General features: G+C 37.2%; 1 protein-coding gene across 2 annotated transcripts in view; it reads left to right on the top strand.

Annotated features, from left to right (window-relative positions):
* enpp3 (ectonucleotide pyrophosphatase/phosphodiesterase 3) overlaps positions 1-15,161 on the top strand; it is a 51,996-nt gene that overhangs the window by 24,222 nt on the left and 12,613 nt on the right. For both annotated transcript variants that reach the window (XM_031902479.1, XM_002936313.5), the window contains 5 exons: positions 3,149-3,257; positions 5,135-5,266; positions 8,252-8,283; positions 11,017-11,144; positions 12,734-12,800. In XM_031902479.1, coding sequence (XP_031758339.1) covers positions 3,149-3,257; positions 5,135-5,266; positions 8,252-8,283; positions 11,017-11,144; positions 12,734-12,800 — 468 coding nt within the window. The remainder of the gene's footprint in view (positions 1-3,148; positions 3,258-5,134; positions 5,267-8,251; positions 8,284-11,016; positions 11,145-12,733; positions 12,801-15,161) is intronic.

Below are 15,161 nucleotides of genomic sequence, written 5' to 3' on the forward strand. Positions count from 1 at the left end.
TTTCTAAATATAATGTATTACCATTTTTAGATAGTTTTTAAAATATTCTAGTTTTCATAGTGGTCCCACTGCAGCTGCCCCTCTCCTACCTAGCCTCTGGCCAGCTCTGAAGTCGGAGTCGTGTTCATATTAACTGACAGATCTGCCTCTCGTTCATTGGCTGCCAGTGCTGTCAATCCTCAGCTGTGGTAAGCCTACATCAGTAATTCAGTGGCTTCAAAAGTTCCGTTTTTAGTAAGATTTACACACAGCTCCTCTCCTTCTTCGACATCCCCCTCCCCCAGAAAACTTGTGAAAAGTCAGGATCGTAACCCTGATCGTAACTCAGTCGTAACCCTGTCGCACATTTGTTTCTATGAGAGTTTTGAGACTCGCAAGCAGCGCATCTAACACTTGCGAGATGTGCGACAGGGTTACGACTGAGTTATGACTTTTCACATCCTTTCTGGGGGGGATGTTGAGGAAGGAGAGGAGCTGTGTGTAAATTTGACCGAGAATGGAACTTTTGAAGCCACTGAACCACCGATGCAGGCTGAACACATAATTTAAAAGTGGGGGCTGGGTCTGTTTCTCGGGGAGTGCAGTCAGGCAGGGAACAAGGAACGAACCCACTGTGCTATGTGCTTCCCAGTGCTCCCTTTACACACTCCTTTTAGGGTGGAGGTGGCTGGGTCAGGGCAGGGAGCGCAGAAGTTTTGTGTTGGGGGGCGGAGTCAGGGAAGAGGAGGAGTTTTGTGAGTGGGTCTGAGAAGAGTAATACATTTTTATATTCATTTTTATTTTGGTTGTCCCCATTATATTTTAATTTTAAATTGTATATATTGTATTAAAGTTTTAAGAGCACCAAACTATATTCTGTGGCTATTGGTAATGTTGAGGTGGCAAGCACCATGTGCACATGATTCTCTCTTTGCACACTATAGCAATTATTTAAAAAGAAGGAAGCCATTGTACTACCTTTTGCCGACTTTGCAAGAAAAAATAATACACTACAAAACTTTAACCCTTGAAGTGCCACTGAATGTAGAACCTATGTTCTGTGAATAAAAGGACTGAAGTGCCACAGATAGCAGATTCTACATTCTGCAACACTTCCGGGTGGAAATGCAGCTTTTAACGCTTTTACTGCCTAGCACTTATGTGATACGTGCTTGAAGAAAAAGCTCTGCCTGCCAAGCACATATCACATACGTGCTTCGCATTTCATTGTCCTCTCTCTGCACTGGCAGCTTTTGCTGCCAGCATAGAAAGTCTGGTGTGCCCCCAACCCCCTAGACCAGTGTTCCCCCAACCAGTGGCTCAGGAGCAACATTTTGCTTGCCAACCCTTTGGATGTTGCTCTCGGTGGCCTCAAAGCAGGTGCTTATGTATGAATTTCTGGTTAGGAGGCAAGTTTTAGTTGCATAAAAACCCAGTGTAATTTCCAAACAGAACCCCCTGTAAGCTTCCAGTCAACATAGGGGCTATCAAATAGCCAATAATAGCTCTCATTGGCACCTCCAGGAACTTTTTTTCATACTTGTGTTGCTCTCCAAAACATTTTCCATTTGAATGTGGCTCACAGTTATAAAAGGTTGGGTATCCCTGCAATAGGCAATAAGCCATGGGGGCTGGCAAGTCGGTCCTGCGACAGAAGAACAGTTCGTATCACACTCGTGTCTGCTGTTAGAGCTTCCTCCTCCAGCCCCCCTAAGTCACTGTAAGTAAGAACTGTACTGTAAGTGATATATATGGCCTTGAAATCTGAAGTATGCAGCTTTCTGGCAGTGCTTTGGGAAGTTAGTAGTGTACTGCATGGAGTTTTTGACCTATACAAGTGAGAAATCGCCATAAAACTATATATATTTGGTATTGGCATTTTCAAGAGACATTGAACTTTCCAAATAAGTTGTATTTTTGTGCATAAAATAATTCATGTTTTTGATATGGGTGTGTTTATATTATGGAAAATATTATTTTTCTTCCTTTTTTAGACATTTAGAAACCTATATCTTTTTACAGAAGTGGAATTACACAAAAATTCTAGCATATTTTGAAAACTTAGGTTGTCCTGAAAAAAATTATATATTGTTTTCCTGGGTAAACTAAAATTTCTCCTTGGGAAATATCCCTGAAGTAAAAGAGTACAAATGTTCAAAGATTGTCTGTTATTATAAGTACCAGAAGGGTATACAGTTGGTGGGAGAATGCTTTGCATTCAGCATAGGGGAGGGCGGGACTTTTCTACTGGTTTTGTGACATCACAGCAAGGTGTTGCCACTCCCATTCAGCAATGACTTGAACTGGCTCTCAGAGAAAGGATCCTAACAGTCTGTAATATTATTTAAAAAGTAAGCATATTTGGTCAACAAATATATTTGAGAAAATTATTATTTTCATCATATCTTTCCATCTGGACAATTTGATTTTCACGATAGTTCCCCTTTAAGAAGGATATTAATGAGCTGGAGAAAGTGCAAAGACGTGCAACTAAACTGGTTAAGGGGATGGAAGATTTAAGCTATGAGGTGAGACTGTCGAGGTTGGGGTTGTTTTCTCTGGAAAAGAGGCGCTTGCGAGGGGACATGATTACTCTGTACAAGTACATTAGAGGGGATTATAGGCAGTTGGGGGATGTTCTTTTTTCCCATAAAAACAATCAACGCACCAGAGGTCACCCCTTTAGATTAGAGGAAAGGAGCTTCCATTTGAAGCAGCGTAGGTGGTTTTTCACGGTGAGGGCAGTGAGGTTATGGAATGCCCTTCCTAGTGATGTGGTAATGGCAGATTCTGTTAATGCCTTTAAGAGGGGCCTGGATGAGTTCTTGATCAATCAGAATATCCAAGGCTATTGTGATACTAATATCTACAGTTAGTACTAGTGGTTGTATTTATAGTTTATGTATGTGAGTGTATAGATTGGTAGGTGTGGGTTGGGTGTGCTGGGTTTACTTGGATGGGTTGAACTTGATGGACACTGGTCTTTTTTCAACCCTATGTAACTATGTAACTATGTAACTATCAAGATGGTGGATCTTTCCATGTATGGACAACTTCAATGCAAATAAATTAAAGATAACACTTAATAAATTACATATTCTCTACTTTCCCTTTAACATGGTATTATTACAGCCTTAATGAATGTTCTTATGGGTCTGATTTCATTTAGGTAATTGAATCACTGCTTCTTGCTGATCGAATCATGGGGATGCTATTGGATGGGCTCAAGCAAAGGAATCTGCATAACTGTGTCAACCTGCTAGTAGTTGCCGATCACGGTACCTTTTTCCTTTTATAGTTACTTGTCTTGTTTTTTTAATGTACTGGAATGCTGGCTTTTTTGTCAGTTAATTGCTGCAGGCTGCTAGTAGAGCTTCCCATTGGCAATAACCAGGATAAGAGCAATAGCACAAGGGTACTTGTGAGGTTTTAAAATATGAATCTATATAAAAAGTTTCCAATAGGTCATACTGATAATTTTTTGCTGATAGGTTTGCTTTTGTAAGTAACTGTTACTCGACATTCCTAAACCTGCCTGTTGTGCCAACCTGACTGTTCTTTCTCAGCCTGTCAGTTATAGCTTCTAATGCTAACGGACTACTGCTGCACAAATATGTCAGCCCCTGCATTGGACAAATACTTTTATGGCAAAATTAAAAAGATCATGCAAATACATTGATATGAAAGATGTAAAAAAGTTTAATTTCTGGTGTCAGTAACTCTTTAAGGAGAATGTTCACAATGGGAATGCAATTACATGAATGTAGGCTGTAACAATATTGCCAGTTTTCTCACCTATATGAAACATTTGAAGTGGTTTAAAAGTTATTTGGAAATATGATTGCAACTGAATACAGACACAAAGGCAAACTGTAAATTGTGTCAACATGCTTTTTTTGGCAACACTTAATGCATTGGTATAGTACATTGACAGTTCTAATAAAAGATGGCATACATTTTAGAAGCAAAACAGCAGGTTCCCCTGCACTTACCCATTATCAATATGCTAAGGACATTAAGACATTGCGGGGCAGATTTACTGAAACTCAAACTTTTCTCATTCTTTTATGTTTACATATCAAATAAACTAATTTCCACAAATGAGTGACATTTACTAAAAGTCTGAACTGAAGAAGTTGTGGAAAAGTCGCAAAGCTGCAACTTTTGCCCTGAAAGCTCTCCTTTTCCAAACCGTCACACAGAAAACCAGCCCCAAAAATCCCAAAACCTCTAACAATTTAAACCAAAGAAAGATCTTCCAAGAAGATCTGACAAATTTTATATGGAAAATTGTCAGATTTGGAATTTTAGCAGTTTTGTTGCATAGTAAGTCTCGAAAAAGTCACAACCATTTCTTTTGGTGACTTTTAGCGGTAAAAAATCCAAATCTGAAAAAAAAATTTTGATTGTTAGTGGCCACCTAGGTCTTGAATGTATTGCAATATATAGTCAAACAAACCCTGTCTTGTTTAAAGGGGAGGGCAGTTCTTAATGCACAAATTGTCTTAATGTTTTTAAAATGTTTATAATGGGAGTATAGAGGACCTCTTGTCTTTGTCTGTATACATTTTGAAAGCCAAATCACATCATGAGCTTAGTAGTATTATTTCAGGGCAACATAAGGAGGGAAACATAGGGAAGTAGCTTGCTGTAGTATAAGTATTAGGGGTTTCATTACTTTTTTATTTTCTGTAAATATTCCCTAACTTAAATACTTGATTGGCAGCTTGTGATGAGTTAATGAGGAAGGGAAGTTTTTTACCTTCCAAAATGTTGTGTATATGACAATATAAATCTTTTGGGCACCCATCCATTGCATTCAGTGGCCTGTGACTCTTTTTTTTTTCTGGTAAATTTTACTAGTTTGCGGGGAAGCCAAGTAGTTAACACTTTGTTAGCTCATGGAGAGTTGCCATTGTTCAGTGCCTTGTAGCAAAAAATAAAAAGAGCCTCTCAAGTTAACCTCAGAGTGTGGAAAATCCTACCTGACTCTGAAAGGGAATGCGGAGCAGTTCCTAGATAAATGTTGAGCATATTAATGTACTATTGGCATTATGGTGTTATATATAACTATATAACCTTAGATGTTCTGTTTGTGTAAATGCACTTAGGTAATACCTTTTATTTAAAATGCATTTTTTTCTCATGTACTTAGGAATGGAAAAAACCTTTTGTGAGCAGTTAGAGTACATGACTGATTATTTCAGCGACATCAATTTTTTCTACATCTATGATGGTCCTGCTGCCAGGATCCGTGCTCGAAATGTGCCACAGGATTACTTTAGCTGTAAGTACTCCATAAGTTTTAATTAAGACGATTAGGGAAATGGAAATACATTTTTTTTATTCTGTATATTTAAGGGGGTGATTTATCAACATTTGAGCTTGATTTTTTGTACAATTTGAGTTTTTTTGCACTTAAAAAACTGAAATTCGAATTATGGTTCAAAAACTCTTGTATTTTTTAAGTGCAAAACAAACCGAAACTCGCATGTAAAACTTCGCCATCTCAAAAGTTTGCAAGTTTCTATAGAAGTCAAAGGGAGTTGTCCAAGGCAAAGTCAAGCCAGATTTTCAATTCGAGATATTCGAGTTTTACAGTGAGGAACATAAGTATTTAAACACCCTGCTATTTTGCAAGTTCTCCCACTTAGAAATCATGGAGGGGTCTGAAATTCACATTGTAGGTGCATTCCCACTGTGAGAGACAGCATTTAAAAAAAAAATTCAGGAAATCACATTTTATGATTTTTAAATAACGTATTTGTACTGCACTGCTGCACATAAGTATTTGAACACCTGGCAATCAGCAAGAATGTTGGCTTTCAAAGACCTGTTACTCTGCCTTTAAATAGTCCACCTCTACTACACTCATTAATCTAAATTAGTAGCACCTGTCTGAGCTCTTTAAAGACACCTGTCCACCCCACAGTCAGTCAGACTCCAACTACTACCATGGGCAAGACCAAAGAGCTGTCAAAAGACACCAGAGACAACATTGTGGACCTCCACAAGACTGTAAAGGGCTACGGGGCAATTGCCAAGCAGCTTGGTGAAAATAGATCAACTGTTGGAGCAATTGTTAGAAAATGGAAGAGGTTAAAGACGACTGTCAATCGCCCTAGGACTGGGGCTCCATGCAAGATCTCACCTCATGGGGTATCACTTATAATAAGAAAGGTGAGGAATCAGCCCAGAAATACAAGGGAGGAGCTGGTCAATGACATGAAGAGAGCTGGGACCACAGTTTCAAAGGTCACTGTCGGTAGAACAATACGCCGTCATGGTTTCAAATCATGCATTGCACGGAAGGTTCCCCTGCTCAAGTCATCACATGTCCAGGCCCGTCTGAAGTTTGCCAATGACCATCTGGATGATCCAGAGGAGGCATGGGAGAAAGTCATGTGGTCAGATTAAGACCAAAGTAGAACTTTTTGGTCTAAACTTCACTTGCCGTGTTTGGGGGAAAAATAAGGATGAGTTGCGTCCCAAGAACACCATCCCTACTGTGAAGCATGGGGGTGGTAACATCATGCTTTGGGGGTTCTTTTCTGCGAAGGGGACAGGATGACTGCACTGTATTAAGGAGAGGATGAATGGGGCCATGTATTGTGAGATTTTGAGCAACAACCACCTTCAGTCAGAGCATTGAAGATGGGTAACCAAGGAGTGGCTCCGTAAGAGGCATATCAAGGTTCAGCCAGTCTCCAGACCTAAATCCAATAGAAAATCTTTGGAGGGAGCTGAAACTCCATGTTGCTCAGCGACAGCCCCGAAAGGGAGATCTCTGTGGATGAGTAGGCCAAAATCCCTGTTGCAGTGTGTGCAAACCTGGTCAGGAACTACAGGAAACTTTTGACCTCTGTAATTGCAAACAAAGGCTTCTGTACCAAATATTAACACTGATTTTCTCAGGTGTTCAAATAATTATGTGCAGCAGTGCAGAACAAATACATTCTTTAAAAATCATACAATGTGATTTCCTAAATTTTTTTTAAATGCTGTCTCACAGTGGGAATGCACCTACAATGTGGATTTCAGACCCCTCCATGATTTCTAAGTAGGAGAACTTGCAAAATTGCAGGGTGTTCAAATACTTATGTTCCTCACTGTATATGAGTTTTGAAACTTGAAAATTCGAGGTATTCAAGGCTTTTTCATTTGAACAAATTTACCACATTAATAAATAAGCGAGCATTAGATATACAGTACAGGTATAGTATCCATTATCCGGAAACCCGTTATCCAGAAAGTTCCAAATTATGGAGAGGCTACCTCTCATTATAAGCAAATAATTCAAATTTTTAAAAATGTAATTATACAGCAGTACCTTGTACTTAATCCCAACTGAGATATAATTAATCCTTATTGGCGGCAAAACAATACTAATGGGTGTATTCAATATTTAAATGATTAGTAGCTTTAAGGTATGGAGATCCAAATTATGGAAAGATTCCTTATCCGGAAAGCCCCAGGTCGCGAGCTTTTTGGATAACAGGTCCCATACCTGTATGAGTTTATTTGATTTAGAAAAATAAACTGTATTCTTAAATTCAGTTCTAGGCAAGGCACTATATTTAAGGGCTACAGCACACAGGGAGATTTGTCACCCACAGGGAATCTGCACTACCACAGGCAACAGATCTCCTAAAAATGCCTTTCCCTTTACTAATCTGTGGTCACAACATGTACTTTACAAAAATGCCTTCTACCACATTTTTCAGAAATGTCTGCCAGATCATGGCAATCTACAGCTACTGAATCAAAAGCTAACAAATTTGAAAACACAGAAAATAAAAAATTATGACTAACAGCAAATGTATTTGAATATCTTTGTCTTCATCATACTATCCCTTTTATATTAATACATATTATATTAACCTGACAAAGGGGCAGGTCACCTTTTCTTATAAACGTCCCCTATGACATGTACAAATATAAGTGCCCCAAATAAGTCTAACCATTTTTCATATTCTCCCTTGCTTAGAATGTAAACACATACCAACCCATTCACAGGTTATAAAGGAAGTATCTTCGAATTTAGACTTTGGGTCAACTAGAATGGAGTAGAAAATGAAATATACACAAAGCTTGTGAGATTTTAAAAACTTTTATTTATTCTTGACATACAAAACTGTAATTTGTTTTTCTTTTCTTGTTTAAGTTAAAATTAGAAATGTAGTTGTCATGTGTACTGGCTTCACTAATTGTTTCTGTATTGTACTTCTGTGCCATGATATGCTAAAGCCAAGATTATTTCTTTTTTTTACAGTTGATTCTGAAGGGATTGTAAAAACTCTTACAGTGAGTATTTTTGAATATATGATACCTAGCTAAAATAAAAACTTCAGAATTCAATAGGGGTTTCTAAAGTCTGTTCTCTGTACAAAAGAATGCTGTACTATTTTATGTTGTTATCAGGGCAGCATTTAGTGCACATAATAGATTTATAGATTATTCATGAATGTTATACTACTTTTGAGAAGCTGTAATTGAAGTCAAGCCTTCCCTGCAAAACTTCCCACACCTAGAGGCTCATTTATCAATGTACAAATTTAGATTGTTTGAAGGTACGATTTGCTAAAATTCGTATAGTTAGTTAACAATAATTTCTGATGTGCGTGAAATGTTACCAATGTTACGATCTGAAAGTTACAAAATTTTTGTATCCAAACTATCATAAACGGCGCAAGAAACTTTCTGACTTCGAACCTTCAATGCATGTTTTTGAAAGCCTCCCATAGGACTCAATGGCACTCTGCAGCTCCAGCCTGGCCAAAGGAAAGTCATGATACCGAAGCTTGAATGAATTATCAAACTTTCGTACTCGTTGCGACAAATACGATTTTGTCGCACAAATTGTCGCAAAGAAAGAAAAAATTTAAAAAAATAGTAATCGGACCTGTCGTACTTTAAAGGAGAAGGAAAGGCTAATAAAGAGTTAATCTCAAGCTGTAGGCATACCTTCAGTTCTCTCAATAGTGTCCTTAAGTCTCCCCATATTTCTCCCAATTCAGATGATCAGAAGCCTCAGGAAAAAAAAATGCTGAGCTCTGTAAAGAAAGTTTCCATAATGCCACGCTCCTGCACCAAGACCCATGTACATGCTCAGTTAGTAAGCCTATGAGGAAGCTTCCTGCTGATTGGCTCAGATCCACATTCCTAAGAGGGGGGGGGAGTTCTTAGCATTCTTGAGGGAGGGGGGAGCAGGAGAGAGGATAGAGCTGCGTGTCTCTGGCACAAGAAAGAGGTGCAATGTTTCTGTGAGTGCTTATGGCTGTATATACATAGACCTTTCTGATAAAGCTTACTTAGTTTTTACCTTTCCTTCTCCTTTAATGAATGTGCCCCCATGTCTATGAACATGTACAGAAATTGGTAAATTGATATATTTACCCAAACTGTAGTATTATTTTCAAAAATAGGGTTTATTATATTTTTATTATATTTTTTAAAATATAAATGGTTTATTACTGTGCTTTTTCTACCTTTATTTCCTTGGCAAACAACTCAGTCATGCTGTTTGTCAGTAGTAAATTTCACTTTGATGTGTCATGCTCGAATCACCCAGTAAGAGCAAGGGAAATCTGTTTTTTACTCGCATGGTTTTGTAGCTATAAAAAAAGGATGAATATTCATATGTTTTTCCCTTTTAGGTACTTTACGTTAAATAGAAAAGTATGCAGCAATTTTGTTCTTTATACACATGAATAAAACAACACATCTGCTTATGACCACTAGATGGTGCGGTTATACTAATAACTGAAAACTGTCCCTAACAGAGCAAGCATTTTCATCCCATTGCGAAAAAAACTAAATATAGTAAAAAGGAAATGATTGTAAGAAGAATATGTTATATTCTCCTATTTTATTTTATATGAATAAGTTACAAACCATCCTTTTAAATAGGGAGCATTTTCAGGTTTAGGTTAAGTAAAAGAACCCCACAAGGGTGTGTTTGGGATTAATATGGTTTTATAGTTTTTTAGAATTGCATGTGGTCTTCACTTGCCAATGAGTGTAGCTAAAAAACACCTGTATTTATTTCCCAGGAAGTTGATGTCTCTGTGGATACAACTAATCTCATATCCAGTTTTCTTATTTTCCCTCCTGTTTGCTGCCCAATGACTTAAGGGCAAAGACAGAGAGCTACTTAGTAGAAGCTAATTATCACGGCTAATAAATGGCAGAAAATACCCTGCCATAGAGAATAGTAAGAACTGCCTAAAACACATGTAGAGACAATTATCAGTAAATGATCAGCATTGTCTAGTTTTGTAGCTGCTACTAGTAGCTCCATGTGTCTTCACCCTAATCCCTATCACTTTTCTCAAAATCAGTGTTACTGCTAGAGGACAAAAGAACTGCATTCTGAAAGCAAACATTCCCTGATCAAGGTTGCTTTAAACACTGAGAAACCTCTCAGATTTTTCCACAGGGTGCCAGTTAATGGTGCAGATGTGCATTCTTACCCTACACACTGTAGCGGTAGACTGAGCCTGCACCATGTGTAGAAACTAAAGGAAGGCCCTGACAAAGTAACCCAGAGTTAGTTAAAAAAAATAGGTAACATTCCCAGTTACCCAATCTTATTTACACATACTTTCATAGTGCTGAGTGATTTTTTTTGCACATTAGAGACTTATATTTGGATTCACAAGACTACTAAGAAACACTTTCTCATTTGAGATCAAAAATAAAAACAAAGTTTTAGAATACATTACATGTACATTAATACATTTTCCCCCAAATTATACTACTTTACAGTTGTATTCATGGTAAGTAACACTTTTAATACTTACAGCAGGGATTTAGTTCAAGGCAATATTAATTTAATTAACAAGACAAATATGTGCTCAGTGCATTGCTTCTCTCTATATTTGCATTTATTCATAAGAATGGAAGCAACGTGTTTATTCCTTTGGCTAAGGCCTTATCTGTTGACTGCAACAGCAAATTATCCATTTGTGTCTTCTGTAGCAGTTTAAAATACTAATAGCTACCCTGTTAATAGTAATCCTTGTGTTTTTTTTTAAGTGTAAAAAACCTGTTCAGCACTTTAAGCCATACTTGACTCCGGACCTTCCCAAGCGATTCCACTATGCTAATAACATTCGGATTGACAAGGTTCATCTCTATGTGGATAGACAGTGGCTGGCTGTAAGGTAAAACATTTTTATTAATAATGTTTTCATAAATCTGTGCCTTCATGAGGCCTTGGACCCATTTTTTTGTGTTCTGCCACAGAGTAAGGTTTCTATTTTCAGCATACATTCTAAAAAAGACCAGTTTAGGAAATATGGTAAATTAAGTGGGCTATTAAGCACATAAAAACCAGATAGATACCAAATGAACAACAATTGCTTGGTTCTAATGTACGCAGCAAAGCAATATATAAAAATGAACAGCAAGTTTCTTGTAGTACAGGTATCGGACCCCTTATCCAGAATGCTCAGGACTTGGGGTTTTCTGGATAAGGGGTATTTCCATAATTTGGATCTCCATGCCTTACGTTCACTGAAAAATCATTTAAACATTATTAAACCAAATTGGATTGTTTTGCTTCCAATAAGGATTAATTATATCTTAGTTGGGATCAAGACAAAGTACTGTTTTATTATTACAGAGAAAAAGGAAATCATTTTAAAAAATCAAGATTATTTGCTTATAATGGAGTCTATAGGAGATGGTCTTCCTGTTATTCGTAACTTTCTGGATAACAGGTTTCCAGATAATGGATTCCATACCTGTAATATAAACACACTGGTTAATCTTTAAATCCATGACACATGCCACCAACGAGGCATGGAATATAGTGAACCCTGATTGAGGACAACCACTATCCTAGATTAAATTATGAAGTTAGTCACTAACAAAACAAAACTAGGCATTACCCCAACCTACTAGATGGAATAAGTATGTACACCATATGATACAATATCATATAAACGTATAACATGTTCAACAATAAAATACATTGGAGAATTTTGTTTTTTTTATGGTCAGTCAATAACAACATCATTTAGTCCCAGGAGTAACTGCCAATTGCAGGGTAGCAGAATGATGGTACTAGAAGCCATGAGAAGGCATGTGAAAACTTTTTTGCCTGGTTCAATTTCTCAAGGAAATTGAAACTGGTTCCCTACCGAGAAACTTCATTTAGGAACTACCTTTTGCTTATTATTGTATGTATAAAGTTTAAATAGAAAAGGTTGCATTGTAATCAGATACAATACTCTGGGGCTGATTTACTAAAATTATTTTTTTTCTGGCCTTCAAAGTCATATAAACTCAATCATTGCTGTATTAGAAAATGCCACTTCCCTTTAAAAATGTGTGAAATAGAAACCAATGATGGGATTAACCTGCATTCTTTATTGGATCTCTGTCTAAGGAAGAAATAAAAAAAAGTTAAAAGGAAGTTCAGCTTTAGTGCACACTGTTTACTGAAAATTTCTATAGGAATCTATCAGTATTATTTTATCTTCAGTATCCACATCCTTCATGCATAACCTGTTGAAACAGATCCAGTCCAGGGATAATTCATTTCACCTATGTTTGTAGGAAAGAAGCTAAACTGAGTGCAGACTTCCACTTTAAAGTGTAAATATTTATATAAAATGCTATATAAATGTCTCCAACATAGGCACCTTTTTCTGATAAACAATATAATCAGGCCACAGGACACTTCTCCTTTTTCTTAGCTTTCATACTAGAATGTAACTTTACATTTCTGGGTTTTTTTTAAATATAGGGACAACAGATACACTTTTTGTGGAGGAGGAAATCATGGATATGACAATGAATTCAAGAGCATGGAGGTAAAAAGCATGCCATACAGGTCATATACACATTATAGAAAATGACATATCTTACAGTCTAGACAGATGCCGCCCCTCATAGATCAATAAAATTTCTAAGTGCTAGTAAGGGCAAGGGCTCATGGGGCGGATTGTCAGCCTGTGGTTAAGCTCAGGCTGACAATCCACCCCTACACTTCTAGTCTAATCTTCTAGTTGTGCCTGCCCCCAGAACTATTTTATCTGCCTGGGTGCAGCCAATATATGCCAACAAATGCAAGACTTTGGATATTAGCTGTGTGTGCCGGCACCTGGGTGGATTCAGTACTTCTGGGTGCAGGCACAACTAGAAGATTTTTTTAACGTGGAGACAAATTGCCAGCCTGCGCTTATCCGCAGTCTGACAATGCACCCCGTGTACCCTTTCCCTAAGGCTGCGGGCACCAATACATTCATGTAAAATACCCCAGCTCTATAACCATCTGGCTTATATTACAGTTTAGTAATTTCCATAAACTAGAAAGCATCATGATACATTTCCTGTAGTCTAGTTGGAATATAGCACTAGGCATAAGGGTGAAGACACACAGAGCTACAAGTAGCAGCTACTTGTCACAGCTACAAAAATAGACAATGTGGATCATTTACTGATAATTGTCTCTACATGTATTTTAGCAGAGACTATTTCCAGTATTAACTATGGCAGGGTATTTTCTGGCATTTAATAGCTGTATTAAACCAGTAGCTGCTACTAAGTAGCTCCGTGTGTCCTTGCCCTAAAGGATTTTCTTAGCTGTTTCAGGATTGTAAACTTTGACCCATTGTTCCACTATACATTTCTTCCCTGTGCAACCTCCTTGTCTTAGCACAGGAAAATTTAATGTGTACAATTCAGAATTTATTAATAGTTTATAACATAGATAAATGCCGTTAGTAGCTCTGGGATTTTTAAGACATTTGTTTTCATAAACAAATCATAAATAATATTTTCCCAATGTCTCACCTGTAGAAATTTAAACCAACACATAATTTATATCTAATAAGTGTCCTATCAGAGAATCGTATCACATTGACATATAAATCCGTTACTATTTCTTTTTTTACGTTTCAACTTGAGCCACTATTTTATGATGTTCTGTGTGTTATTCGCAGATCACATGACAGGAAATAATACAGATTCTAGCTGTAACAGAAAGAAGTGTGGTGATAAAAAGCAAACCTCTGTCCATTCATTGGCTAATATAACCTAGCATGTACATGTGCCCTTGGTTTGTGCGTGAGCACTGTGTCTCATACGAGCCAGAGGGGGTAACTTAATGCTTAAAATAGCAATGTTTAAATTTGGGGTTATCCAATTGGGCATACTAATAGAAAAATATATTTTACGTGAAAAGGACTCTGCTTCTGACATCAGTGTCAGGGACATAATTGTAGCCCTATTTGTTATTCTGACCCTGTTACCCTGTATAAAATAATATTTAATACTAAATTTCACTACCAAATTCCTAGTTCTGTTCGATTGCCATGGTACAAAAGGAAGTACTTTGGATTCTAATGTCCATGAAAAAAACAAACATACAGCAGGGTGTAATTATTGATCTGAAATAAGAGGGCAATGTTAGATTGTATTGGACTTTCTGAGGGAGATGAAGGCATCAGGCATGTGACTGCCTAGGCCAAATCTAGCTAAACCTGTGACTGGTGTGCAGCTGGCTACAATGGGGTTTCTCACTGCAGAAGGAGTGACTTGTTCTAAGTTAACTAAAATAAATTGTCTGTCTTTGGAACAAATTACTATTATGACTATACACGGAGCAAGAGCTACAGCTGCAGATACAATTGGATGCCATGCACTACCTGAATTGTCTGTAAATAATTTTGTGCAAATTTCTGTGAAATACATGTAATATTGAGTCAGTTTTAAGCATTTTACACAAGTTAGTATCTGTGCCAAATTATGTGTTATATTTCTTAATGAAGCAGCACTTGAGATAAAGCCCAAAGGATGGAAATGACACATTTCCTGGAATGTGTTTCTTTTTAGTAAATCATATTTTTATAATTAATAAAGGAAATTCCCATGTGCAAAAACAAAGAGGTTAAAAGGTAAAGTCACTTATAATTAAGGTCAAGTTGAATCCCATATGTCACATATTCTCTCTCAAAGTACTAAAGAATTGCTATTAGCAAAAGTTTTATCCTGTTTTTTTGTGAATTAAATTTTGTCCTGAAAAAACGCTATTTGAGTAGATACTGAGCAGGGAAAAAAAATCTTGACATTTGATAAATCTGCCCCCAAAAAGTTGATAGGGCTCATTTACAAATGCAAGGTGCAAAAGCCTTTACAAATCATTGTTGTTACAAACAATGCAGCCTTTTTAA

This window comes from Xenopus tropicalis, chromosome 5, assembly GCF_000004195.4.
Source record: "Xenopus tropicalis strain Nigerian chromosome 5, UCB_Xtro_10.0, whole genome shotgun sequence".
Lineage (NCBI taxonomy): Eukaryota > Metazoa > Chordata > Amphibia > Anura > Pipidae > Xenopus > Xenopus tropicalis.